We start from the raw sequence: 27,865 nt of genomic DNA, 5'->3' as shown, positions 1-27,865 counted from the left end.
AAAAAAAACTACCATGATGTACCGCCTCACACTAGTCAGAATGACCATCATCAAAAAGTGTACAAAAAACAAATGCTGGAGAGGATGTGGAGAAAAAGGAACTTTTCCCACTGTTGATCAGAGTGTAAGTTGGTACAGCCAATATGAAAACAATATGAAGGTTAAAACAGAATTACTTTATGAACCAGCAATCCCACTCCTGGGTATATATCCAGACAAAGCCATAATTCAAAAAGATAGCTTCAGAATTCCCATCATGGTTCAGTGCTTAACGAACCCAACTAGTATCTGTGAGGACTGGCCTCACTCAGTGGGTTCAGGATCTCACTCAGTGGGTTCAGGATCTGGCATTGCTGTAAGCTGTGGTGTAGGTCACAGACACAGCTCAGATCCCAAGTTGCTGTGACTGTGGTGTAGGCCAGCAGCTACAGCTCCAATTGGACCCCTAGCCTAGGAACTTCCATATGCCATGGGTATGGCCCTAAAAAGACAAAACAAAACAAAACACCAAAAAGATACCTACACCCCTATGTTCACTGCAGCACTATTCACAATAACCAAGACATGGAAACAACCTAAATGTCTATTGACAGGTGAATGAATAAAGATATGATACATATGTTCAATGGAATACCACTCAGCCACAAAAAAGACCAAATAACGCCCTTTGCAGCAACATGGATGGAACTACCAATTATCATATTAAATAATTCAGAAAGAAAAAGACAATCATTGCATGGTACCACTTATATGTGGAATCTAGACTATGATACAAATGTATCTATCTATGAAACAGAAGCAGACTCACAGACATAGAGAACAGACTTGTGGTTGCCAAGAGGGAGGGGACTGGGGAGGGATGGAGTGGGAAGTTGGGGTTAGTAGATCTAAGATATTATACATAGAATTGACAAAACAGTGGGTCCTATTGTATAGCACAGGGAATTATATTCAATATTCTATAATAAACCATAATGGAAATGAGTATTTTTTAAAGTATGTATGTGTGTATACATATATATATACACACATATATACATATATATACATATATATACACATATATACATATATATATGTATATGTATATATATATATATATAAAGGCAATGTGGTAAGCATCTCGCAACAGCCTCACCTGGGAACTTGCTCGAAATGCAAATTCTCAGGCTTCACCTCAGAACTACTGAATCAGAAACTGGGGTGTGGGACTCAGAAATCTGTGGTTTAACAAGCCCTTCAGGGGATTCTGATATACTGTAAATGGAAAGTCAGTATTATTTACTATAAATAGAAGGTAACTGCAAGAATGAATGCATTTGCATACCATTTAAAGTCATCTTGTATACCAACAGGTTCACACGCCACCACATTTCAGGCAGGGCCCATTTATTGCTCAGCTCTGGGGGCTCCATTCACACCGATTATGAGAGAAACACTCCCTCTACCCTGGAGTTGTGCAGTGCACAGCCTGCCCAGCTGTATGTGGCAGTTCTGACTTTCCAGACACTAATCAAGTACTTGACAGTCCTTTCCTCAGCCTTAATTTTTTTTTTTTTTGTCTTTTTGTCTTTTCTGGGGCTGCACCTGTAGCACATGGAGGTTCCCAGGCTAGGGGTCTAATCGGAGCTGTAGCCACCAGCCTACGCCAGAGCCACAGCAACACGGGATCCGAGCTGCATCTGCAACCTACACCACAGCTCATGGCAACACTGGATCCTTAACCCAATGAGTGAGGTCAGGGATCGAACCCACAACCTCATGGCTCCTAGTCAGATTCGTTAACCACTGAGCCACAATAGGAACTTCTCACCCTTAATTTGATCAAGAAAAATCAAGGCTCTGAGGAAGCAAAAACTTACCCAGCGTCACCCAGCAACATGCTGAGACTCCTCCTCTGCTGGGACCCAGGGTAGCGCCTGCACAATTCCTAGTCTGAACAAAGCCTGCCACTAGCTACCTCTGAGTGAAAAATCAGGTACCAAAACAGAATATAGGGTAGGACGCCATTTTATGAAGTTTATTATTATTATTATTTTTGGTTGTGCCTGTGGCATGCGGAAGTTCCTGGCAGGGATCGAACCCATGCCATAGCAGTGACCTGAGCCATTGCAGTGAAAATCCCAGATCCTTGACGAACTGGGCCACCAGGGGATTCCCAATTTATTAAGTTTGTAATTAACAATATCTTTTTTTTTTTTTTTTTGGTCTTTTTAGGGCAGCACCTGCGGCATATGGAGGCTAGGGATCCAATTGGAGCTACAGCCTCTGGCCTACGCCACAGACACAGCAACGCAGGATCCGAGCTGTGTCTGCAACCTACACCATAGCTCATGGCAACGCCGGATCCTTAACCCACTGAGCAAGGCCAGGGATCGAACCTGTGTCCTCACGGACGCTGGTCAGATTCGTTTCCACTGAGCCACGATGGAAATTCCTGTACTTAACAGTATCTAAAAGGAAAAACTATTCCTCTACACCATGACATCCAATGTGTGCGGTTTCTGCACACCAACCAATTCTCCAACTGAGCCTCCTACAATTCAGTTCTCACACTGTCTGAAGACAGCATCAGAGCACAACCAAGGGCTCAGTCCCACAAGACTGCCCTCTACTACAGACACCAACGGCAAGGGGTTGGTTTCTCAGTTGTCCACACTTCTCTCCAACCTGGCTACAAATCAGGGTTCTCACAACCCCCTCCTCAGGTTAGATAATTTAATATAACAGCTCACAGAGGTTAGGCAAACACTCCCACTCACCAATTTACTATATAATAAAGGACACAGACAAACAGCCAGATGAAGAGATACAAAAGGCAAGGTCTAACAGAGTCCTAAGCATAGGAACTTCTATCCCTACGGAGCTGGGACTGGGGGCCGGGGGTGTGCCACCTTCCAGCACATGGATGTGGTCCCCAGCTCTGTGGTTCATGGACAATTGTGGAGAATTCATCATGTATTCATGAATCAATGGTTAACTCATCAAGAATCATTCATGGATTTTTTTTTTCCTAGGGACATACCCAAGGCATATGGAAGTTCCCAGGCTAGGGGTCAAATCAGAGCTGTAGCTGCTGGCTCTCACCACAACCACAGAAACCCCAGATCTGAGCTGCATCTGTGACCTACACCACAGCTCATGGCAATGCCAGATCCTTAACCCACTGAGCAAGGCCAGGGATTGAGCCTGCATCCTCATGGATACCAGTCAGATTCATTTCTGCTGAGCCATGACAGGAACTTCAAGAATCATTCATGAATTCATGATCAAAGGTGAACTCAATCTGTGGTCCCTCTTCAAGCGTCTAATCCTGGCTTGGTCTTCCTGGTGACCAGACCTCATCCCACAGCATCCAGGAGCCCACCCAAAGGCACCTCATTAGAACAGAGGTGAAGGAATGAATGAAGGAAGGAAGGAATGAAGGTGGACCCAGGTTCCCCCAAAAAATGATTTCCTAAGATCTTTCTCAAGCAGGTGAGACCAGTTTCCCTTTCAGCAGCCCCCTGGGCAGAGAACCCTGTGTGAAGAGTTAGGGGCACAAAGCCCAGTGTTTTCAAAGCCTGGGGAGCCAGATTGGACAGGTGCAGGGCTTGTGGTGGGGCTTGTGGAGCCAGTGCTGCTCTTGGGGCTACAGGAGGTGGCCAGCCTCAGTGAGGGCTCATCCCTGGGGTCCTCCCTTGCCCACAGTCGTGACTGGCCTGGCTGGTGGTGAAGGTGAACAGGACTTGCTTAGGACTGGCCACCTGGTCCAGCTCTAGGAACTGACCCTGACCCTGGGCCTTCAGCCCAGCCCCTCAGACCCCACCAGGGAGATACTCACCTCCAACGTGGGGCTGCACAAGTGTGGCCGGTGAGAGGAGACAAAGATGAGGTGGGCTTTGGCGTTAGAAGCCAAAAAAAATCACATCCTGGCCAGAGGCTTCCCTGAACTCCCACTGCGATCTGTGTCTGGGGGCCAAAAAATAGGGTCTTCAGATCATCTCCAAGGCTCCTGGGTTCTGGTCAGGGCCCCGCCATTGGACTGACTCGCCCACAGTGAAACCTGGGACCCGGCTGGGTCAGGGCTCCCAAGACCTCCGATCTCTGACCTCCGGCTTTCTCTTAGGCTGGCAGGAGGTCAGATCGATGAGGCCTGAGTTCTCCACCTCCTTATGAAGCCTTCCCCTCTTCCCTCTCTTCACTGAGACGAGCCCAGGCTCACCTGTGGGCCTCTGACTTCTCCTCCCCAGGTGGGCCTGGAGAGCCTGGTCTACACCCAATACCCAGCACACTCCACCCGCCACCTGGCCTTCTGTGATTTTCAATTGTTCTTCAGGTGTTTCTCGTAGCTTTTCTAAACAGTCTGTCATCTGCAAATACTAGTTTATTCTTTTCCAATATTTATGCTAATGGATTTCCCATCTCTTATTTAACTACACAGGTTCTCAGTAGCAGCACTATTGACATTTTTTGGCCAAATAACTCTTTGTGACCAGGGTCTGTCCTATGCCTTGGAGGACGTTTAGCAGTATCTCTGGCCTCTGCCTTCCGGATGCTAGAAACACTTCCTAGTTGTGACGCCTAAAAATATTTCCAGACATTGCCAAATATCCACCAAGAGGCAAAATCAACCCAGTTGAGAACCCCTGGCCTGAGTACCTCTAGAACAATGCTGGATCATAGTAATGGGAGTGCATTACTGCTCCTGATTTTAACAGGAACAGGTCTAGTATTAAAGTATACACTAGTAGGTGTATACTCCAGTCCAGGACTAGTACACAAGTGTACTGTGTCTAAGTTTACTTTGCAAAAAGAAAAAAAAAAGGAAAAACATGACTTCCATACAAGTGAAGGAATGTGTATCAAATATTTAATGAATGAGGGAACAGTAAAATGGTAAAGCTAATTCCAGGAGCATTTTGAGAAGTATTTCTAGTTCCCAGAAAGGTATTTTGAAGTGTGTGCTGAGTTAAGAGACAAAACCTGACAATATCCTATGGGGCAATAAAACTGTAATCTTTGGGGTTTTCTACTGGAGAGAAATCTATGAGTTAACATATAATTTCTCAGGTATATTTTCCTACATTAGTGATTTTCAAAGTATAGTCCCCAAATTGGAAATATCAGCCTACTAGGAACTTGTTAGAAATGCAAAATTTCAGGTCCTATCCCAGACCTCTTTAATTAGAAACCCTGGGGATGAGGCCAACACTGTTTTAATAAGCCCTGCAGGTGATTCTGATACACTCTAAAATTTGAGAACCACGGCTCTAAATAGTCAAATAATCATTATTTGTAAAACAAATCTATGAGACAATGTTCCAGTATGACATTAAAAGGACATGCCACCCACCTTTTTGCCTTATTTCCAAATTTAAATAATTTGTTTGCTGTTTGCTGTTTTGGTTTTCAAATACTCTATCAACTTAAGGCAGTTTTCATGCATCACCAATTTTTTTCTCCTTTTTAATAAAATAAGTGCTGCCCCAAATCTATCCATACTCTTCCTCTTTAAGCTATTGAGAGGATAAAATATAAGTGGAACCTTTCTTATACCCTTAAAATTTTTCTTTAACATGATGTGTTGTAACACACCATTGACTTCAACATGATGTCTATGATTTTTAAAAAGCTCTTTATAAGTGAGATCAATTTTATCACTAATTAGGAAGCTTTCCATCTTTTTCTATTTATGGAGCAGTCTGACACCAAGTGAACAGTTTCAATTAAAAGGCAGTGGGTCCAAGTCTCCTCCTAAGTCAGGGATCACTGGTTCGCTGGGTTGAGGGTCACCTAAGAAGGAGTTTAGGAAAATTCATTATGCTTTGTGCTTACACTATGTACAATTTCTTGGGTGTATATTTTAGTCCAGTGAAGTTTTAGAAATATGTCCTGCCACAGCGCACCGCTATACATAATGGCATTGCTTACTGACTCAAACCATAGAAACGACCGGAATAGCCCAGCAGAAGGGATCGATTCTAAGTGTCACACCCGGCTCTGGGCTCCCACTCCCTTAAAACGAACAAATTTAAGGGCTTCCACTCCCTCCTCCTACAGTTTTGGTTCTCTTCTTAGCCTGGGGGTTGGAGCCAGTTCTTTCCGGGGAAAGGTTCTGGGGGACTAGGTCGCCCCCGCGCTCGGCCCGGGGAGGCCAGGTCAGGGCGAGTCGCCCCCGCCCCTTCGGAGAAAGCCCCGCCCCGGCGTCACGTGACCGCAGCATCAGCTGACCAGGAACGACAGGAAGGAGACCGTCCCCGGCGCGGGCTTCCTGGAGCGATGGTGAGGGATGAGGGGTAATGCGAGGCATCGGGTGCTGGGGTTGGGCAGGGCAGGAGCCTCCAAATCTCACCGCTGTGGGGATGGTGGCGCGCCGGGTGCGAGGAGCTGGACAGTCTGTCCAGGCCGTGCAGCGGGCGCTTGGGTGCAGTCCTGAGGGCCGAGGGTCTGATAGAGAAAAGCCCCCCTCCACCCTCTCCCCATCAGGATGGGTAGGACAGGGCAGGCAGGCCGGCTTGGAGTGCCTCCGCGGTAAGGAAAGGCCCACACCCGCCGGGGCAGGGACAGGGCCTGGGGCTTGTCCCTTCAAGCCTTCCGCTGCCCCAGTAGGTCCTCCCAAAGGTGCCCGCTTACCAGCCCTCCTGTGGGACTTGGAGAAAAACTTGCTTGGAATTAGGCGCGGTCTTCTGCATTATTAGAAAAACCCTTCATTCTTCCCAGAGCCAGAAAGGAGTAGGTTTGGGGTGGGGACTTCCCAACTCATCCATCCATTCATTCCTTCAGCAGATTGTGAGTGCCTGTTTTATACCATGCACTGTGCCAGGCACTGGGTCTTCAACTGCAGGAGGGAAGGGCAAAGTTGGCAGCTTGAATGGGCAGTCATAGTTAAGATGTGAGAGGAAGGGGCCTAACTTGCCTTGTGCAAAGTGTCAGGAAGGCTTCCAGAGGATGACATCACCCAAGGACCCTGGAGTAGGGAAGAAAGCTAGCTGAGTGCGGTACAGATTGTGTAGGGGGGTTGTCAGGAGGCTGTATCTTCAGACAGGGAACAGCAGTCAAAGAATTTAGGTGAGAGAGAGCATGATTCCCTAGGAATGAATGCAATTCACCACCTGGAAGAGTAGAAACTGGAGGCTATTAGTGAAAGATGAGGCTGGACAGGTAGGCAAAGACGGAAGCTTGCTGGGTCTTGAGAGTCACACAGAAGAGTCTGGACTTTAAGAAGAGGACACTGGGAAGTTAGGAAGAGCCTTTAAGCTGATTTGTGGAGGGAGCAAGAGGGGAACAGGGAGCCCAGCCTGGGGCAGCAGACCCCTCAGAAGATGGTGATGGCTTCAGATAGGGTGGAGAGAGGGGGGAGGGAATCAGCAGGACTCATGGACTAAATGCATGAGGAAAAAGGGAATGGGAGAGGTCTGGGCTTGGTTCCCAGGTAGTCGTGCTGGGTGGGGTGGCAGGGGGCAGATTTCAGCACGAAGAGCACCAGTTATTTTGATTCATGCTGAGTGAGGTTTCTGAGCTCCAGGTGCAGCTGGCTCGTCCTGAATTAAGGGTTTGGGAGTTCCCTGGTGGCTCAGCAGGTTAAGGATCTGGTGCTGTCACTGCTGTGGTTTTGGTTACTGCTGTGGCACAGGGTCACTCGCTAGCCTGGGAACTTCCACATGATGCAGGTGAGGCCAAAAAATTAAAAATGTAATAATTGAACTTAAGGGTCTGGAGCTCAGAAGAATACAATGGCAGTTATGCTCTGGGGAGTTCTCAGCACAAAGATGATCATTGAACCCTAAAAATATGTAACCTGTCTCAGTGAGAATGTGAGTAGGGAAGAGATGGCCTACAACATAAGCTAGAGAAACACCAGCATTTTAAGAAACTGCAGGAGTTCCCATCGTGGTGCTGCGGAAACGAATCCGACTAGGATCCATGAGGTTGTGGGTTTGATCCCTGGCCTCGCTCAGTGGGTTAAGGATCTGGTGTTGCCGTGAGCTGTGGTGTAGGTTGCAGACGCGGCTCAGATCTGGCATTGCTGTGGCTGTGTTGTAGGCCGGCAGCTGTAGCTCCAATTCAACCCCTAGCCTGGGAACCTCCATATGCTGCCAGTGCGACCCTAACAAGCAAAAAAAAAGGAAAGAAAGAACCTGCACAAGGAACATGTACTTATGGTAAAAATGTAAATAGTACATTGTAATGTCAATAATGGTAGAAGTCAGAAAAAATACAGGGATGGTAGAAGACAGCTATGGGTAGAAGTCAGGGGCCCTTGAACTTAGGAAAAATATTACATCTTAATTTTCACTAACTTCAAACTGAAATTTAGTATTTCTTTTGGTTTTGTGTGTTGGCAGCAAACCCACTACTATTAGCAGCACCTCTGACTTTGTCATAATAATAGATATTTTTGTATCACACTACAGCTGTTGGCATTGTTTACATATTGTTTATGGTTATTTCTAAATTACTATGGTAATTAGACTTGAAACATGTCACATCACCAATTTGTTTCTTTTACTGTGTAGGTTTTTTCTATGTATTTTATACATTTAAAAACACTGTTGGAGTTCCCTGGTGGTGAAGTAGGCTAAGGATCCAATGTTCACACACACACACCACTGTGGTGTGGTTCAATCCCTGGCCCCAGAACTTCGTATGCTGCAGGTGCAGCCAAAAAAAAAAAAAAAAAAAAGGAACCAAAATACCTTTTTTTTTGTGTTGGAGTGATACACAGTAGATTAGCATGGCCCTTGCACAGGGATGGCATGCAAATTCGTGAAGCATTCCATATTTTAAAAATAACGACGAAATATTGTTTTGAAAAGGGCCTACAGACTTCACTAGATGCCAGGTGAGTCCATGGCACAAAAAGGTTAAAAACCACTGAAATAGAGAAAGAAGTGCCGGACTGCCCTTAACATTCTTCATCTCACCTTCGGTTCCAGACCCCTGCCCCAGGGTAATGACAGCAGGCATTCTGCTGAGATCACCATTTGGTGGCTGGGGAACAGAGGGTGAGCCAGCACATGAGCCAGAGGCCAGGCCAGAGGGAGAAATCCAGGAAAGCATGCTGCTTCAGGAGAGGTGGGTTTGTGTCACATGCTGCCGAGGCGTTAAGGAAGAAGACTGGATTTGGTGGCAAAAGTCATTTGCGACCCTGGCTAGAGGACCTCATTGGAGGCCCATGTAGAAGCCCCAGCATGGGGGGGTCAGGTGTCATCGTGGGCCGTAGGGTGGCAGGTGAAAAGGAGTAGGAGGGTTGGTAGTTGAAGGGTCGTGGAGCATGTCTGAAGTGACTGATAAGGTGAACGGTGGGGCTAGGCAGAGGACGTGGAGTTCCGGGGCTGCACTGGGCCCAGCAGAATCGAGAGAACATAGATTCACAGTGTCACATCTGCAGGGGTTTGTTTCCATCATCTGTAAGCAGCCCAGGTGGAGGCGTGGAAAGATGACCGTGTGTATTGCTGAGCATTAGAGCTTTGCCAGGCAAACAGGATGAAGCACAGTTGATTGAGGGTGGGCGGCGGGGTGGAGGATATTGTCAACATGTGGTTGCCCAGGTGTGCACATTCTAACAGAGGAGCTGGACCTTAAGTAAGTAATAACAGCCTCAGGTCCAGGACCCTGGGTGATATATGCTGTGGTAGATGCTGTGGAGATCAAGAAAGCAAGCCTTGAGCAGAAGAGCTGTTTTATTTAACAGCTTCCTTGAGATGAAAATGACATGAAACAAACCATACATATGTAATCATACAGTTCCGTAAGCATTGACATGTATATGAAAATATGAGCATGCTCAAGATAATGAGCGCATCCCCTGGCCCCCCCACCCCCGCACATTTCCTTGTGTGAGGGTCTAGAAAGCGTCATTAGAGAAAATCCATAGAAAGAGGTGTCTTGAGCAGAGACCCGAGTGAAGCAGGAGAGACAGGAGCAGCAGGGCAGTCCGTGCGGCTGCAGGGGGAGAGAGGAAAGAGGAGACGCGAGTGGTCACTGGCCTCCTGAGGACTTTGCATTGTTCCATGCTGTGCCCCAGCACTGCCCCCTCCCGCAAAGGTGCCCAGTGTTTGCTGAGCAGATGAATATGTAGGACAGGCATTAGAACGAGGCCTGGGGGCCGAGGGAGTAAAGGAGGGTTCTCCAAACAGCCTGCCAGTGGGGGGAGAGCCAATGGCCAGAGGGCATCCATCCTGGACAGGGAGCAGGGACGCTGAGGACCAGTAGTGAGGGACACCTGGCTATGCCTCAGCCCGCCCTCCTCACCCTCACCTGACCGCCTGCCTCACTCCCTCGCAGAGGTTCCGGTTCTGTGGTGATCTGGACTGTCCTGACTGGGTCCTGGCAGAGATCAGCACGCTGGCCAAGATTGTTGAGTGCACGGGGTCTGGGGAGCGGGGGAGGGAAGGACTGCCGATGGGGCTCAGGGTGGAGGGTGGCGAGGTCACTCTGGGGTTGAGGCCTCCTTGCTCTTGGGCTGTCCTCACACGTTGAGTGACTGCTCACATGCCAGCCCTCTTGGAACCAGCCGCCCAGCGTGGAGGGGCGAGGAGGGTCGGTCTGGCTGATGCAAGGCCTTTCCCTTCAGTCCTCCGTGAAGCTGAGGCTGCTGTGTAGCCAGGTGCTGAAGGACCTTCTGGGACAGGGAATCGATGTGAGTGCAGCGCCCCACTATCCCCATGACCCTGTGGACCCCCCCCCCCCGCTGCCCTGAAAGTGAGCCAGACACGGGGAGGTGGGTGACCCCCTCCCGCCCTCCCTGGATACCTGGCATCCTCACCGCAGGATGCGGGCCAGGGGCGGAGCTGGTGCACAGGTGTCCGGCGCTCCCTGAGGGCCTCCTTTCTCCGTAGTATGAGAAGATCCTGAAGCTCACTGCTGATGCCAGGTTTGGTGAGTACCCCCGAAGTTCACAGACCTTCGGGCGACCCTGGGTACTTGGCCTGGGGCCTGGAACAGAGGCATGTCCTCCCAGCAGCCGGCCCTGACCCACTGCCTCAGAGGAGCATGAGGGAAGAAAGACATGGCCACCCTCAGCGCCCTCGGCCAACTCCTGGCGAGGCAGTAGTGGTGCTCGTGGCTCAAGGAGGCCTGGGGGCTCTGAGCTGAAGAGAGTAGGGCCACAAGGAGGTGGCTGAGGCCACAGTGACACCCTCCACTCCACCCACGCGTCCCCCCAGAGTCGGGCGATGTGAAGGCCACAGTGGCAGTGCTGAGTTTCATCCTCTCCAGCGCGGCCAAGCACAGTGTGGATGGCGAGTCCTTGTCCAGTGAGCTGCAGCAGCTGGGGCTGCCCAAAGGTACAGGGACAAGGGCAGGCAGGTGGGTGACCCGAGGGCCAAGGGGTGCTGGGCAGAGGTTAGGCTGTGTGACTCAGAGATGCACCTCACCCTCTCTGGGCCAGGAGTCTGAGAGCTGCCCTCTGAGCAGCTTAAGTCCCAGTGCCCCTCTGCTAGCTCAGGGCACCTCCCTTCCACCCCAGAGCATGCGGCCAGCCTGTGTCGCTGTTACGAGGAGAAGCAAAGCCCCCTGCAGGAGCACCTTCGGGCCTGCAGCTTGCGAGGTGAGTGTTGGGTGGGCCAGAGTGGGGGCTGGGCTCCATTCTAGAAAGTGCATGTGGCTCCAGAGGTCCTTGTCTCCAGAAAGATTTCTCACATGTCAAGCCATGTGATTCCTGATTCCAGCCCAGCTTTCTTTCCTGAGATCTGCAGTGGGTAATCTGAGCTCCCGCATCAGAGGGATGAGAGTCTCTCAAAGCCCGCAGGCCAGGGCTGAGCCAGGGTGTGGGCCGAGGGCTGCCTGGCTCCCCTGACTGTGGCCCTGAGCCCCTCTCCATCTCACAGTGAACAGGCTGGCAGGCGTGGGCTGGAGGGTGGACTACACCGTGAGCTCTAGCCTGCTGTACTCCGTGGAAGAGCCCATGGTGCACCTGCGGCTGGAGGTGGCAGCGGCTGCGGGTGCCCCAGCCCAGCCTGTTGCCATGTCCCTCTCAGCAGACAAGTTCCAGGTCCTCCTGGCAGGTGAGCCTCAGCTGTACCTGGAGGGTAAGGGCCCCTCCCAGTGCCTGCCTAACTGCCGCCACCTGCCCACCTCTTCCCCTGCAGAACTGAAGCAGGCCCAGGCCCTGATGAGCTCCCTGGGCTGAGGAGGAGAGTGTTTTGGAGCCCATGTGGAGCTGCCCTCTGAACTCCTCTTTATGGGGTGGCCTCAGGTCCAGGACCCTGGGCGCCTGGCCTCCTGGATCTCTGGCTTCCTTGGTTATCGCCTGAGAGAGAGTTCAGCATAGGGATCTGGGGAAGCTTTCCAGCATCGCCTTCCCTCCCCCTTGAACGGCACTTGTCAGTGCTTTTCACAAGCAGGAAGAATAAAAGAAGTGTGAGACGTGTAAAGGAGTGTGTGCATGGGTTTCTTCTGGGTTCAGAGTAAAGGTTTTTCATGAGAAAGACCAAGTGATATGTGGACCTCCTGGATCCGTCGTACATCTTCTTAACTGCTGATTGAGGCAGGTCAGGGGGAGGCAGATGATGACCAAAGTGAAACAGCTTGTCTCTAGGTAGGAAAATCCCGGTTCTAGCTCCCAGTCCTATGATGCTCTTGGCTCTACCCTCTCTGGGCTGGCCTCGTCCTTAGGCTGGCAGCACGTATGGCCCTAGCCCCAGCCATCCCAAGCAGAGAAAGGAGAGAGCCCTTGCCTCACTGTCTCCTTGTTTAGGAAGCGAGATGGGCACAGGCCTCAATCAGGGGTAATGGGCTGAATGTTTGTGGCCCCTTCTCCCACAAATTCCTATGTCAAAGCCCTAACCCCCAGTGAGATGGTTTTAGGAGATGGTTTTTCCTTTGGGAAGTCATTTGGTTTAGGTGAGTTCATGAGAGGGGGACCCTCAGGATGGGATTAGCGCCTTCTAAGGAAAGGAAGGCAGATTCTCTCTCCCTACAAGCTGGTACCAAGGAAAGTCCACATGAGAACAGAGCAAGAAGACAGCTGTCTAACATGGCAGGAGAGAGCCCTGTCCAAGAACTGATTCTGCCTCTAACTTGGACCTCACAGCCTCTGGAACTGTGAGAAATACATGTCTGTTGTTGAAGCACCCAGTCCATGGCATTTTCTTACAGCCACCTGAACAGACTGAGACAGTGGCCTCCCAGGACAGGCTTAGGCCAGCCAGGAGCCCTTGTGGAAGAGACTGATTGCAGGGCTGGGGCACGGAGAGTACAAGATGAGACTAGAACATTTGGGGGTACGAGGAAGCTATCAAAGAAGTCCTACTGGCTAAAGATAGAACTGAAGCATCAAAGAGATCAGGACTGACTCCCCTTCAGGCTTTTGTTTCTGAAAAAGTAGAACAAATGGGCTTCTCTATATTCTTCCCACTAGATACAACTAAAAACCTTGGACATTATATATAAAACAAACAAGAGGAGTTCCCGTCGTGGCGCAGTGGTTAACAAATCCGACTAGGAACCATGAGGTGGTGGGTTCGATCCCTGGCCTTGCTCAGTGGGTTAACGATCCGGCGTTGCCGCGAGCTGTGGTATAGGTTGCAGATGTGGCTTGGATCCCGCGTTGCTGTGGCTCTGGCGTAGGCTGGTGGCTACAGCTCCAATTCGACCCCTAGCCTGGGAACCTCCATATGCCGCGGGAGCAGCCCAAGAAATAGCTAAAAAAAAAAAGACAAACAAACAAACAAGACTATGAGAGGTGTCGAGAAGAAGGCAGACTGGCTAAACTGAAGCAGAGAATTCCTTAGATTTTTTTTTTGGTCCTCTTTTTAGGGCCACTTGGGGGCATTCGGAAGTTCCCAGGCTGTGGGTTGAATTGGAGCTGAAGCTGCTTGCCTACGCCACAGCCATGCCAGATCCCAGCCATGTCTGTGACCTAAGCCTCAGCTCGTGGCAATGCTGGATTCTTAACCCACTGAGCAAGGCCAGGGATCGAACCTGCATCCTCATGGATACTAATGGGGTTCGTTACCACTGAGCCACAACGGGAACTCCTAGATTTTTTTGCTTTATGTATCCCAAGCCAGGTGCTAGAGATGCTGGTCACCTGGAAACACCAACACACAAAAGAAGCCCCCCAAAAAGCCTGCTTTCTCTAGGCAGAGGACCAGAAAAGGGACAGTTCAGCAAGACAGGCAAGTTACAGACAGGATCAGCTGTACCCCAGCCACACCTGCGGAAGAACTGCAGCCCCTCTTCCATTCTTGCCCACAAAGGCTGAGTGGGAGCCTAGACCCCGCATCCCATCTGGTGGGGAGGAGGTGGCATAGGCCTTTCCCCACTGGCACCAGGTCAGAGTAGGCCTGCTAAAAGAAGATTTAAATAAGATACAGCCTCATAATACTCCAAATATCTAGGATTCCATTGGAAAAAAATGATTGTACTAAGAACCAAGAAAATCTCAACTTGAATGAAAAATGACTACAAATGCCAAGACCAAAGTGACTCAAATGTCAGGATCCTGTGCCACGTATTTTAAATCAGCCACCCTAAAAATGCCTCAAGTCTCAGCAGAGAAATAGAAGATATAAAGAACCAGATAGAAATTTTATTTTTTAAATTTTATTTTTGTCTTTTAGGGCTGCACCTGCAGCACATGGAGGTTCCCAGGCTAGGAGTTGAATCGGAGCTGGAGCTGCTGGCTGACACCACAGCCACAGCAATGAGAATCTAATCTGGGAGTTCCCGTGGTGGCGCAGTGGTTAACGAATCCGACTAGGAACCATGAGGTTGCGGGTTCGGTCCCTGCCCTTGCTCAGTGGGTTAACGATCCGGCGTTGCCGTGAGCTGTGGTGTAGGTTGCAGACACGGCTCGGATCCCTCGTTGCTGTGGCTCTGGCGTAGGCCGGTGGCTACAGCTCTGATTCAACCCCTAGCCTGGGAACCTCCATATGCCGCGGGAGCGGCCCAAGAAATAGCAACAACAACAACAAAAAAGACAAAAGACCAAAAAAAAAAAAAAAAAAAGAATCTAATCTGCATCTGCAACCTACACCACTCATGGCAACACCGGATCTTTAACCCACTGAGCAAGGCCAGAGATCGAACCCGCAACCTCATGGTTCCTAGTCAGGTCCATTAACCACTGTGCCACGATGGAACTCCTTTTTCTTCTTTTTTTTTCAGATAGAAATTTTAAAACTGAAAACTATAGTAACTCAAGTAAAAATCTCAATGGATGGACTTAATAGCAAAAGAAAGAATCAGTGAATTTGCACATAAATCAATAGAAATTACCCAATCTGAACAACAGAGAGAAGACAACTTGAAATGCAAACAAAACCCCCCAGTAAAACAGAGCCTCAGGGACCTGTAAGACTATAACAGAAGACCTAGTATTTGTGTCATCAGAGTCACAAAGGGTGAGGAGAAAGAGGGCAAGACAGAAAAAAATAGTCAAAGAAAGAATGGCTAAAATTTTGTGAAATTAGCAAAGGACACAAACCTATAGAGTCAAGAAGCTGAATGAACCCCACACTTGTTAAACCCAAAGAAAGCTATGTCAAAATACAGCATATCAAACTTCTGAGTACTGAAGGAAAGAAAACAAATCATGAAATCAGCAAGATCAAATAGTCCTCCTTACATACAGGAGGACGATTTGAATGACTGGATCTCATTGGAAACCACAGAGGCCGAAACTAGAAGCACATTTTTCAGGCCCCAGAAAAAAAGACGTGTTAACCAAGAATCCTGTATTCAGTGACAATCACCTCAAGAGTAAAGGGAGAGTGAAACAATGAAACTATAACATTTTTCTCACACCATGTGCAAAAATAAATTCAAAATGGATTAAAGACCGAAATGTAATGCCGGATATGATAGTACACGAAAAAACATAGGTAGGACACTCTTTGACATTAATGGTAGCAATATTTTTTTTGGATCTGTCTCCTAACACAAAGGAAACAAAAGCAAAAATAAACAAACGGGACCTAATTAAACTTGAAGGCTTTTGCACAAGAAAGGAAACCACTGACAAAATGAAAATATAATCTACAGAATGGGAGAAAATATTTGCAAATGATATGACTGATAAGGAGTTAATATCCAAAATGTGTAAACAGCTCATACAACTCAAAATCAAAAAACCAAACAACTCAATTAGAAAACGGGCAGAAGATTTGGAATTGACATTTTTCCAAAGAAGATATAGAGATGGCCAATAGGCACATGCAAAGATGCTCAACATTGCTAATCATCAGAGAAACTCACATCAAAACCACAATGAGAGCTCACCTCACACCTGTTAGAATGGCCATCATTAAAAAGACCACAGGAGTTCCTCTCGTGGCTCAGTGGTTGAAGAACTGGACTAGTATCCGTGAAGATGATGGTTCGATCCCTGGACTTGCTCAGTAGGTTAAGGATCTGGCATTGCTGTGAGCTGTGGTGTAGGTTACAGACAAGGCTTGGATCCAGTGTTGCTGTCGTGGTGGTGTAGGCCGGCAGCTATAGCTTGGATTCGACCCCTAGCCTGAGAGCCTCCATATGCCGCAGGTGCAGCCCTGAAAAAAAGACCAAAGAAAAGAAAAGAGGGAAGAATTTCCTTGGTGCAGTGGGTTAAGAATCACTGTTTTCACTGCAATGGCCCAGTTCACTGCTGTGGTGTGGGTTCAATCCCTGGCCCAGGAACTTCTGAATGCAATCACAAAAAAAAAAAAAAAAAAAAAAAAGTAAAGGGGGACGTCAAAGCATTTTCACATGAAGGATAACTAACATAATTTGTCACCTGTAGACCTAACCTAAAAATAGGTTAAAACAGGATCTCTAAACAGAAAGGAAATGATAGAAGAAATCTTGAAACATCAGAAAGGAAGAACAATGGAAAGAGTAAAAGCACGAATGCAATAGACTTTCCTTGAGTATTTTGAAATCTGTTTGACAGTTGAGGCAAACTTATAGAACACTGTTGGATGTGGCTCTCAGTGTACATAGAGGAGATATTTAAGGTTATTACAGACAAGGACGGGTGAAAGGAGATGAATGTTTCTACACTTTATTCAAATTGATAAAGTGTGGATACCAGTGAACTGTGACAAGTAAATACCTGTGTATATATGTATAGTGTGATATCTAGAGCAGCCACTCCAAAGGCCACACAATGTAATACACTCAAAAACAGTATAGGTAAGTCAAACCAGAATTCTCAAAGGTATTCTTTCCCACAGGAGGACAAGGAAAAGAAGACAAAAATGAAAAGCAGGGAATAAACAAAACACAAAGTGGCAGGGAAAAGTCACAAGGAAAGTTCTAAGTCTCATCAAATGTATAATATGAGGATTTCCCATTATGGTGCATTGGAAATGAATCTGACTAGGAACCATGAGGTTGCGGGTTTGATCCCTGTCCTCACTCAGTGGGTTCAGGATCCGGCGTTGCCGTGAGCTGTGGTGTAGGTCGCAGACGCAGCTCAGATCCCAAGTTGCTGTGGCTGTGACCCAAGCCATTGCAGTGGCCCAAGCCATTGCCATAAAAACACTGGATCCCTAACCCTGTGTGCCAAAAGAGAACTGTCTTATGTTCTCTCTTAAGGATGGGAAGTTGTACTTCCTTGTTTGTATAGCCCCAAAGACTAATATAATGTAGAAAGCTAATGTAGAAAGAATGAAAGAAAATCACCGGTTTTTGGGTTTTTTGTTTGTCTTTTTGCCCTTTCTAGGGCCGCTCCCGTGGCATATGGAGGTTCCCAGGCTAATGGCTGAATTGGAGCTGTAGCTGCCAGCCTACGCCAGAGCCACAGCAACATGCGGGATCCAAGCCACGTCTGCGACCTACACCACAGCTCACGGCAACGCCGGATCATTAACCCACTGAGCAAGGGCAGGGATCGAACCCACCACCTCATGGTTCCTAGTTGGATTCGTTAATCACTGCGCCACAACGGGAACTCCAAATCACCGGTTTTTGTAACTCCCAATTAAATACAGAATTGAGGCAAGGTCTCCAATGATGATAAAGGTGCAAGGTTGATGTGATGAAACTGGGTATTTACGAGGTGCTAAAGAATTTTCTTTCAAGAAATAGGGGGAGAGGTAAAGATTGCAACAGATTTAAAGATACTGAATATGAAAAAATCCAGGAGTCCATAAAAGGGAAATATCTACTCCCTACCACCAAGTCCTTATTAATTTGTCACTGTTGGCTATTACTGCGCCAAATTCTTAGTCTAAAACTTGATAATTAAAGAGAAAGATTTCAGAATGTATCCTGTCTTTTTAGTATTTCAGAATAACCAAATAACCCTAATCAATGAAGTAAGGCTCTTCTTCACAAAAGAATTCCAGCTAATGTAGAAAGAATGATAGAACATCACCATTTTGTAACTGCCAATTAAATGCAGAATTGAGGCAAGGTCACTAATGATGATAAAGGTGCAAGGTTGATGTGATGAAACTGGGTATTTACGAGGTGCTAAAGAATTGCCTCATGTAAACCACCCAGTGTCCCTCATCTGGATAAACACTCTGATATGTCTATACAGTGGACTGCTACTCAGCAATAAAAAGGAATGAACTATTAAGCATAAGGTGGATGGATCTCAAGTGCATTAGGGCATGAGAAGGAAAGCAGACTCAAAAGGCTACATATTAAAGCTTCCATATATGGGCACGCCCCAGAAATACTGCAGGTTTGGTTCCAGAACACTGCAGTAAAGCAAACATGGCAATAAAGCAAGTCACATGACCTTTTTGGTTTCCCAGCACATAGACAAGTTTTGTTTACACTATACTATAGTCTATTAAGTGTTCAATAGCATTGTGTCCAAATGTGAGAAATGTATATATACACACACACACATATATAAATGTATAACTAAATCACTTTGCCATACAGCAGAAACACAACACTAAAAATCAACTATACTTAAATAAAATTTTTAAAAATCCTTTCTTGCTAAAAAGTACTAACCATCATCTGATAATGCAGGATTACCACAAACTTTCAATTTTTTTTTTTAAAAAGGAATATCTATGAAGCATAGTAAAATGAGGCATACCTGTGTGTGATACTGGCAAAACCACAGTAACAGAAAAACAGATCAGTGGTTGCCCAGTGAGTACCATGGAAGTATTAACTAAAAAAGTACATGGGAGTTCCCTTCATGGCTCAGCATGTTAAGTATCTGACTAGTATTCATGAGGACACGGGTTCGATCCCTGGCCTCACTCAGTGGGTTAAGAATCTGACACTGCCATGAGCTGTGGTGTAGGCTGGCAGCTATAGCTCTGATTGGACCCCTAGCCTGGGAACTTCCAAATGCCACTGGTGTGACCCCCAAAATAAATAAATAAAGGAGTGCATGGGCAAATTCATATGTGAGTATACGAATTTGTCAAAACTCACACACTAAAAAAGATGAATTTTACTATAGGTAAATTTTACGTTAATTTAAACAAAAAAAGACCAACAACAACAAAGAAATGAAATCAACCCATAGATTACTTAGTGGTTATAAGGTGTGAAACATACCTTTACAATGCAGAAGTCTGGCTGTCACAGCCTCATCAGTGATCAACTTCAGCCTCACTAAAGTGAGACAACCAGATGTTGTGTGCCTCCTTATCTGATGCAATTTGGAGAACACGGCAGCACCTAGGAGATATATGTTATCTTCGAGCCTTTAGATCTAATTTCCTGGTGTGCAGGGAAAACCACAGATAGAGGAACAAATTAATGACACCCAATGAAACATCAGATGAATCCAGAATGTGATGGGGCATCTCAGAGACAACTGGCTTTGATTCTTCACAAAGGTCAGTATCATGAAGACCAGAAAAAGGGAGGTGAAGTGGGTAGGGTGAGTCTAAATAGATTAAAAATGACTAAAGAGAAATATAATCCTTGTTTGGACTCTGCCTTGAACTTGAAACTAGCTATAAAGACATTTTGTGGACAATTAGGAAAATCCAAAGGTGGGCTACATATTAGATGATATTAAGAAGTTATTGTTAACTGTTAGGTTTGATAACAGTACTGTGGCTTTGTAGGATATCGCTTTCTAGAGATGTATGCCTAAATTTTAGGGGTGAAATGTCATAATTTGTCAATTTACTTTAATATACTTGTCAAAATAAATGGAAAAACAGATGAAGGAGAGGAAGTAGGAGTATGAAGGGAGCAAATCCAGGCTGTGGGTAAGGCACCAGCACCCACTACATGTAGGATGAAATGCAAACTCCTTACAGATACTTCCAGAGGCCAGACCTGATCTGACCTTGCTTGTGTCTGTCCTCACCTCCCAGCACTGACTTCAACAGCAGGGGCCTGCTGTAGTAGACCAATCGCTTTTTGGCCTCTAGGCCTCTTTACTGGCAGTTCCTTCCACTCGCGGTACTGAGTGTCCCCTTTCTTTGCCTTGCTCAGATGGCTTGCTTCTGAGGTTTCAGCCTAAATGTCATCGCAGAGAGCCCCTCCCCCACATCGGAAGTGGGTTCTGCTTCTCAGGGCCCCTACTTTTTGCTGCTTCGCTGCATTTCCCACCCCACAGGTGGTGATGATGTTTTTGTTTTTGTTGTGTCTGAGCTGATACTTAGGCCCACCATCGGTCCCTAGAACTGCATTTTTTTTTCCGAGCACCTGTTCCCACCCTGCGCACAGCTGCAGACGCCTCTGCTTCGGTTCAGTTGCTACTGTTCCCTGCCCGGAGCGCTGAGCTTGTCCGGGACTAGCCGGGTGGCTTCCCTCAGCCACAGAAACAGCAGCAGCTCGGGCCCTCACGCCTGACCCCGGACCCTGCCGTCGCTGGGCAGCGGGAAGCCAGGTTCTTCTGCCACCTCCCGGCCAGGTGACTACCCCAAAGCTTTTCCCACCTCCTAGGCTCCCCAGTTTGGGGACCCCATCCTGAACAGTCTCTGCCACCTGCCTGAGGAACTACACTTCCCAGCGGGCGCTGGAGCAGCGACGACGGCTCCCAGCGTGCTCCTAGGCGCAGCTCCGCCCCCGGCCTTAACCCCGTAGTGACTGCCAGCTGGCGCGGAGGGGCGCAGGTAGCCTCCGGCGGGAGTGGGGGTGTCTGTGCAGCAGAGCCGAGGAGAGGACGGGATTGGGGGCCTTGGGAAGGACGGAGCCAGGGTTAACCCAGGACAGGTGGGGGCAGGGAGGGGTGGATGGAAGAGTGGGTGGGAGGCGAGCCTTAGATTGCCGGTCCCTGGAGAAATTAGGAACTTGGAAGTTCACCTTTTCCAGCGAAACGGGGCGGCGCTGAGGGTGGGGGTAGGCGAGGGCAAAGGAGTCTGCCCTGGCTAAATGCCCCCCTCCGCCCAAAACACACCTTCGTCTTCGATCTCGCAACGCACTGGAGAAGGGGCAAGTGGCAGACTTTCCTCCCTCAGCCAGGTGGGAACTGGCCACGGTGAGGGAGTCCGCCTCTGCCTCTCTCTGCCGAGGCGCTGACTTGGGCGGTTTCCTATTCCCCTCCGGACCACAGCCTGGAGCTTGGGGAGCCCTTCCTGATGCCTCTGGCCACCTGCCTCGGAGTCCTGTGGACCTGACTCCAGTGCTGATGTGCCTGGACATCCATGCATTCACTCTTCCTCGTCCTCGCTATGGTGCTGATCAGTGGGTGGTGGCAGGCTCGTCCTCACTGCTGGCTGAGCCTCTAAACATCGGACTTTCCAGCTCTTATCTTCCAGGCGCGGACATCTCCTCAGCCACTGTGGCAACAGATGCAGGCCCAATTCCAAGCTGTGGGGTGATGAGAAAGTAGAGTTTCCACTCAGGGGTGGAAGTGGAGGTAGAGGCAGACAAGAGACAATGGAATTATTTCAGGTTCTAGGAGTGCCAGGAAGAAAGGAAGACGTGTAGGGGGTTGGGGGGAGGGCCTCTCTTAAGTGTTCTCAGAGGGGACAGCTGGGTCAAAGGCAGGGGGGGAGGGGGAAGACGAGTGTGCTTGGAGCAAGTGAGTAGGGGGAGCCTGGGAGAAAATGAGATGACAGTATGGGCCCAAGGAAGGATCTGGACTTTATTCTAAAATCAGCATGAATTCATGGAAGCTTGAGGAAGATGTTAATGAGCTCCCCAGTGTCCTGAGCTTTCTCAGCATTTTCTGATGAGGGCCAGGGGCTGTGGCCAAGCCAGCTGACTCTCCTGCCAACCCCAGTTGACCATGGCCCCTCCTTTTCTTTTTTCTTTTTGGCTTTTTAGGGCCACATTGGGGGCACATGGAAGTTCCCAGGTTATGGGCCAAATCGGAGCTACAGCCACTGACCTAGCCACAGCAACTCAGGATTTGAGCCACAACTTCGAACTGTACCACAGCTCATGACAATGCCAGATCTACTGAGCGGGGTCAGGGATAGAACCGTGTCCTTGTGAATAGTGATCAGGTTCGCTGACCGCTGAGCCTTGAAGGGAACCCCCAACCATGGCCCCTTCTGACGCTCTGGGTTCTCCTATGAAAACTGGGAGTGTTAATTCCTACTTCACTTGGTGCACACCTGGCCCAACCTGTTGTCATCCTACCCCACAGGGCCTGCCACCCGTCCCACAGAATGCCTGAGGGCCCTGAGCTGCATCTGGCCAGCCACTTTGTGAACGAAGCATGCGGGGAGCTGGTGTTTGGCGGGTGTGTGGAGAAGTCACCTGTCAGCCGCAACCCTGAGGTGCCATTTGAGAGCAGTGCCTACCACATCTCAGCCCTGGCCCGAGGCAAGGAGCTGCGCCTGACGCTGAGCCCCCTGCCTGGGGCCCAGCCCCCACAGGAGCCATTGGCCCTTGTCTTCCGCTTTGGCATGACCGGCTCCTTCCAGCTGGTGCCCAGAGATGCACTGCCGCCCCATGCCCATCTGCGCTTTTACACGGCTCCACCCAGCCCCCAACTTGCCCTCTGCTTCGTGGACATCCGTCGCTTTGGCCGCTGGGAACTTGGAGGCGAGTGGGATCCAGGCCGTGGGCCGTGTGTTCTGCTGGAGTATGAGCAGTTCAGGTAGGGCCAGCAGCAGGTGTGATGAATATAGTCCTGGGCTCCAGGCCTGGCTTGTTAGTGCCTCGTTGGCCAATGAGAAGTGAGTTCCAGCCCTCTCTGGGCTCTGACCCTTCATCTATAGACACAATGTCCTTCCCTGGGGACAGCCCCCTGAGCTAATGGATGTCAAAACCCAGAACTGATGTGGGAGGAGGTAGGGGCAAGAGGTGGATGGGTAGGCACGCCCTAAGGACATGGCCAGTTTAGTGTTAGAGCTGGGACTCAGATCAGCATCCCACACTGCTTCTGGCACTCTCTGGAAACCAACAAGAAAGGTGTGGGGGGGGGAGGGAGCTTAGCAACTTGATGTTAAGCGGGGAGGCTGAGTGGAAATTGCTTCCAGCGGGTGGGGAGGGGCCTGCCTAAAGACATGGTTTCTGAGTCAGGCTGTGGTCTCCCACCTTCTGCCTGCCCACTGATCTGTGTCCCGTGCTCTTTGTGACTGTCTTCTGCCTGAGGGAGGGGTTACAGCTCCACCTGTGATGTGATGCAGGTCACGTAAGATACACAGTGTCAGTCACGTCCTTTCCTCTCAAGGTAAAATGCATATGAGTCTCTGCTTCGTGCCAGGCCAGTTCTAAGTGTTGGGGGTTCAGCAGTGATCAGTGTGGATGTGGTCCCTGCTCCCACAGAGCTAATGTTCAGATAGGGCAAGGGGAACAAGGAAACCAGACCAATTCAAATAGACACATGCTTGAAGAACAATTCAAGAGGTAGAAAATAACTTTGGGCTGAGGAGGTGGCATTAGGAAAGGCCACCCCAGGTGACATTTGAGCTGAGGCCAGCCATGCATGCCTCTAGAAGTGTTCCAAGTATCACAAACTCAAAGGCCTGGAGTGGACTTGGCAAGTCCTCCCTTTCTCGGGGAAGGCACGCCTTCGGTTGCCCATTGGGGTGGGCTGGGCATCTCTGGCACCACAGAACACTGTGGCGCCAGGCCTTCCCGGGCATGAGCCTGCGTGAATGCCTAGGAAAGCGTCTGTGTAGGTCTTGGATTTCTCCCATTTCACCTTTTCTGGAAAGTTATGCCACAAGGTTAACTCTTGCCAGCTGGCTCTGAAGTTTCTTTCACATGATGAGCACTTTGGCCATTTGTTTGGTCCTCCAGCTGCAAAGTCTGTGGGGGGCCGACCACCCACTCTTACCTTTACCCCCAAACTGTCTTCTGGCCCCCTATTTCATATCCTCCTTGTGCCCATCACTGAGTCAGTCTTGCCATGACTCACAAAGAAACAGGATGCTTTTATTCTTATGGTGATGAGGCGACCCATGACCCTTGGAGGTGGGATGCGGGCTGCTGAGGCACTCACCAGCCATGACTTGCCCGCTCACTCCTCCTAAACAGAGCCAGTACAGCTGCCTGGGAGATCTTCAGCATCTTGAAGCAGGTGACCCCACCAATGTCAAGTTCTCACATCCAACCAACCAGTACTTCTAGACAAGAGTTCCAGACTGTGGGCATACCTGAGATCCTGGGATTGCCTTGTTCTAAAAACTGTCTTGAGTTGGAGGCACTTTGGTGATAAACACACCACATATGTCGCCTCATTGGTTTTCTTGAACATGTTCCTTTTTTTTTTTTGTCTTTTTGACATTTCTTGGGCCGCTCTGGTGGCATATGGAGGTTCCCAGGCTAGGGGTCCAATCAGAGCTGTAGCTGCCAGCCTATGCCAGAGCCACAGCAACGTGGGATCCGAGCCACGTCTGCAACCTACACCACAGCTTACAGCAACGCTGCATCCTTAACCCACTGAGCGAGGCCAGGGATCGAACCCACAACCTCATGGTTCCTAGTCGGATTCATTAACCACTGAGCCACGATGGGAACTCCACATGTTGCTTTTGATTGGTATTTTTTTATCTTTTGTAATGAATTAAAATCCCACATTGTTGTTCCTATTTAACAGAAATGTGAGGTGCCCACTGCCAAAATACCACCGAAGCCAGGAAAACGGGAACTGGGACTCCGTTTCCTTCCCTTGCACCCAGGAACAGGATCCTAACCCACTGGGAGGCAGGGAGGGGTTGGAGGTGGGGAGGGTAGCATGGGTGTCACGTGTCTAGGCTGTGTCCCTCCAGGGAGAATGTGTTACGAAACCTAGCAGACAAGGCCTTTGACCGGCCCATTTGTGAGGCCCTCTTGGACCAGAGGTTCTTCAATGGCATTGGCAACTATCTGCGGGCAGAGATCCTACACCGGTCAGTGGGCAGGCCTTGGGCACGGGGACAGGGGTGGCTGGGTGCACCCACATTCCCACTGCTTAGCATGGCTCCCTCTCTCCACCTCACCGCAGGCTGAGGATACCCCCCTTTGAGAAGGCCCGCACGGTTCTGGAGGCACTGCAGCGGCACAGGCTGGTGAGTGTGCAGGATAGGGGTGCCCACACACCTATCAGTACATGGTGGGTCAGGTGTCTCCAGCTTAGTGCCCTTCTTGGCTCCCAGCCTGTTTTCTCTTCTCTACAACGTGTGTGCATGTGGGGGTAATGGGGGCAGATGAACTATCTCCAAGTCCTGCCAAGTTCAGAAGGAGTCTAGCCCCCCAGGGGTTCAGCCACCCCCAGAGTGGTCCTGCCTCACGCTAACAGCTAGGTCGTACCCCTGCCCTTTCTCCAGAGTCCGGAGCTGACCCTGAGCCAGAAGATCAAGGCCAAGCTGCAGAACCCAGACCTGCTGGAGCTGTGCCACTCAGTGCCCAAGGAAGTGGTCCAGCTTGGTGAGCCTGGGTCAGCTAGCTCTGCTTCGGCATATCGTGTAACCCAGGACAGTTCCTGCTCCTTTCTGGGCCGGGGGTTCCTGCCTGGGGAATGGAAGTTTATTGACCTAGTTGCTGCTAAATATGTGGACTAGATCTCCTTCCCTATCATCACTTATCAGGTGTCTATGTCCTCTGAGCCGCCCATGAGGCGGGCAGGGTGAGGATTCTTCACTCCACTCCAGATGGGAAAGCCATGGCTCAGAGTGGGGAAGACACCAGCCTGAGGTCACACAGCTGGAGGAGGGAGAGCCTTGGCCTCCTGACTCAGGCCATCAGCTTGTGAAGCTGAGGTCTGAGCCAAGTCTAACAAGGCGCCCCCTCCTCCCTGCCTAAGTCAGCCCTCTGACCTCTGCCCGGTTCCTCTGTCCCACAGGGGGCAAAGGCTATGGGCCGGAGAGCAGGGAGGAGGACTTTGCTGCCTTCCGAGCCTGGCTGCGGTGTTATGGCACACCGGGCATGAACTCCCTGCGGGACCGGCATGGCCGCACCATCTGGTTCCAGGTTTGGGCTCTAATGCTCACACAGGAAAATGGAGACCCAAGGAAGCTGGTGGGATGGGAAGAGCTGGGGTCACACTGTGCCTGAGGGTCTAAGCTTTCCCTGTGCTGTGCCCCTTCCCTCCTCTGAGTCAGGGTTGCAGCTAGTGGAGCAGCCCAGGGCAGGGTGACCTTGCTGTTGGCTCTGACCTGTGTGGGGAGGGGATGGTTAGAGAAGCTTCCTAGACGTGGGCGGGGGGGCCTTCACTAATCTGTAAGGACAGGTGAGTTATGCCTCTCCAGGGAAAACTCCCCCTGCCAGGTTGACTCCTGAATTCCCCTCATTCCATTTTAGGGGGATCCTGGACCCCTGGCACCCAAAGGTAAGCTACTTCTAATGCAATAAGAGAGCAGAAAGGACTAGTTGCCTGCAAGGGCTAGAGCACCCTTCTCCATCCTGGTCCCCCCTCCAACTCTGGGAGTCATCCCAGAGGGGGAAAGTGGGAGTCTGGAGAGAGAGGGCTGAGGCCACCGGACCCTCCAGCCCGTCAGCATCAGTGTCTTACAGGGGGCAAGTCCCGCAAGAAGAAATCCAAGGGAGCACAGCAGGGCCCTGAGGACAGAGTGGAGGTAGGCTCCCTGCTGCTGCCTCCTCCCTGCACGCCTCCCAGGCCAGGCTCTTGGGCAGCCCCTTCCCTTGCCAATGGTGGGTACTAACCAACCTCTCTCTGAACTGCTAGAGCTCCTCAGAGACCTGTTTTCTCTCCATCCAGGATCCTACACTTCAAAACAAGGCCACTTTAAGGACACGAAGGACACAGAGAGGCCTTGAGCAGAGTACAGCCCAGCAGCCCAAGGGGACCAGCCTCCAACAGGACCCAGAAACCCCCCTAGTCCCTGAGAAAGGGAAGAGGAGGAGGCGACAGGCAACCTCAGGCAGGCCTTCTGTGGTGGCATCCTCCTCTAGAGAGGGAAGGGGCACCACCAAAACAAGCTTTCCAGGAGAGGAGGGGCTGGCAGCTAGTGCAGTGGGAGGAAGCTGGCGGGGCTGTCCTCAGCCTGCAGTCTGAGCTGTGGCCTCCCTCGTCTGTTCTCCTAGGCCGCCGCAGGCCCCAAAAGATCACAGGTGACACCCCATCCTTGGAGCCTGAGGGGACATCAGCCTCTTAACAGGAGGTTCTCCTTGCCTGCATCCACCCCTTCCTGCTGCCCTGCTCTGGATCTGGCCTGTGTGGCTTCCTAGAAGTTGCAGGGAACTGGATGCCCTTGGCCCTATAGCCATTCCCTATACAACTATGATGTTTTTAATTATACCCTACCTTCCCCACTTTTTAAGCCCACATAAAAATGCTTTAATTTTTAATAAACTGATAAACTTGAACTTCTTGGCACTTCTTGGGCTGGCTGCAGGAGGTCTGGGAAGGCTAAATGTGGAGAGGCCTGCTGCCCAGCCCTGGGTTCAGGAGGGCCACTACCTCCGCATGGCAGATTGAGCCTCATCCCAGGCCTCAAGGTCCTGGCTCTCAAAGGACAGTCTGCCTCTGCAGGGACAGCCCTCGAGAGGTGGTACAGAGACCCGCAGCCCAGGGCTGCCTCCAGTCCAGGATTCCTCAGGGCTGCAGCTGCTCCCCCAGCCTGGTCCAGACTAGTCAATGCTCGCCTCCTAACGAGGGCCAGCCAGAACCCATCAACCA

The 27,865-nt window shown here is 49.8% G+C and overlaps 3 protein-coding genes and 1 long non-coding RNA gene across 16 annotated transcripts in view; 2 read left to right on the top strand and 2 right to left on the bottom strand.

The window, feature by feature from the left end:
• Positions 1-4,142, bottom strand: part of LOC106504438 (taste receptor cell protein 1) — a 45,797-nt gene extending 41,655 nt beyond the window's left edge. For all 3 annotated transcript variants that reach the window (XR_002345820.1, XM_013978066.2, XM_021099034.1), the window contains exon 1: positions 3,824-4,142. The gene's annotated coding sequence lies outside the window, so the exon portion shown is untranslated. The remainder of the gene's footprint in view (positions 1-3,823) is intronic.
• COMMD4 (COMM domain containing 4) lies at positions 6,185-12,359 on the top strand. The gene is made up of 8 exons (XM_001924389.6): positions 6,185-6,264; positions 10,270-10,341; positions 10,559-10,624; positions 10,824-10,863; positions 11,151-11,270; positions 11,453-11,533; positions 11,814-11,990; positions 12,075-12,359. The coding sequence occupies exons 1-8, from the start codon at positions 6,262-6,264 to the stop codon at positions 12,113-12,115; spliced, it is 600 nt and encodes a 199-aa protein (XP_001924424.2). The 5' UTR covers positions 6,185-6,261; the 3' UTR covers positions 12,116-12,359.
• On the bottom strand, positions 9,648-20,856 carry LOC102158857. Of its 3 annotated transcripts, XR_002345819.1 has the most exons (5): positions 20,210-20,833; positions 19,444-19,608; positions 10,738-10,962; positions 10,243-10,606; positions 9,648-9,927 (listed from the first exon to the last, which is right to left on the bottom strand). It is a non-coding gene; the product is annotated as an uncharacterized LOC102158857 (long non-coding RNA). The 3 variants fall into 3 exon arrangements; XR_304481.3 differs by having other exon boundaries at positions 9,648-10,606; positions 19,444-19,566; positions 20,210-20,856; XR_002345818.1 differs by having other exon boundaries at positions 9,648-10,606; positions 20,210-20,835.
• NEIL1 (nei like DNA glycosylase 1) lies at positions 20,312-27,552 on the top strand. Of its 9 annotated transcripts, none has more exons than XM_013978062.2 (10): positions 20,312-20,758; positions 22,442-22,897; positions 25,017-25,136; positions 25,232-25,295; positions 25,554-25,653; positions 26,069-26,196; positions 26,527-26,554; positions 26,740-26,801; positions 26,945-27,107; positions 27,271-27,552. In XM_013978062.2, the coding sequence occupies exons 2-10, from the start codon at positions 22,464-22,466 to the stop codon at positions 27,339-27,341; spliced, it is 1,170 nt and encodes a 389-aa protein (XP_013833516.1). In that variant the 5' UTR covers positions 20,312-20,758; positions 22,442-22,463; the 3' UTR covers positions 27,342-27,552. The 9 variants fall into 9 exon arrangements, with proteins under 9 accessions (XP_013833516.1, XP_005666203.1, XP_020954687.1 ...); XM_005666146.3 differs by having other exon boundaries at positions 20,444-20,960; XM_021099028.1 differs by lacking the exon at positions 20,312-20,758 and adding an exon at positions 20,919-20,960 and having other exon boundaries at positions 21,401-22,897.

This window comes from Sus scrofa, chromosome 7 (genome assembly GCF_000003025.6).
Source record: "Sus scrofa isolate TJ Tabasco breed Duroc chromosome 7, Sscrofa11.1, whole genome shotgun sequence".
Taxonomy (NCBI): domain Eukaryota; kingdom Metazoa; phylum Chordata; class Mammalia; order Artiodactyla; family Suidae; genus Sus; species Sus scrofa.
This window is presented reverse-complemented; position numbering and strand designations above follow the sequence as displayed.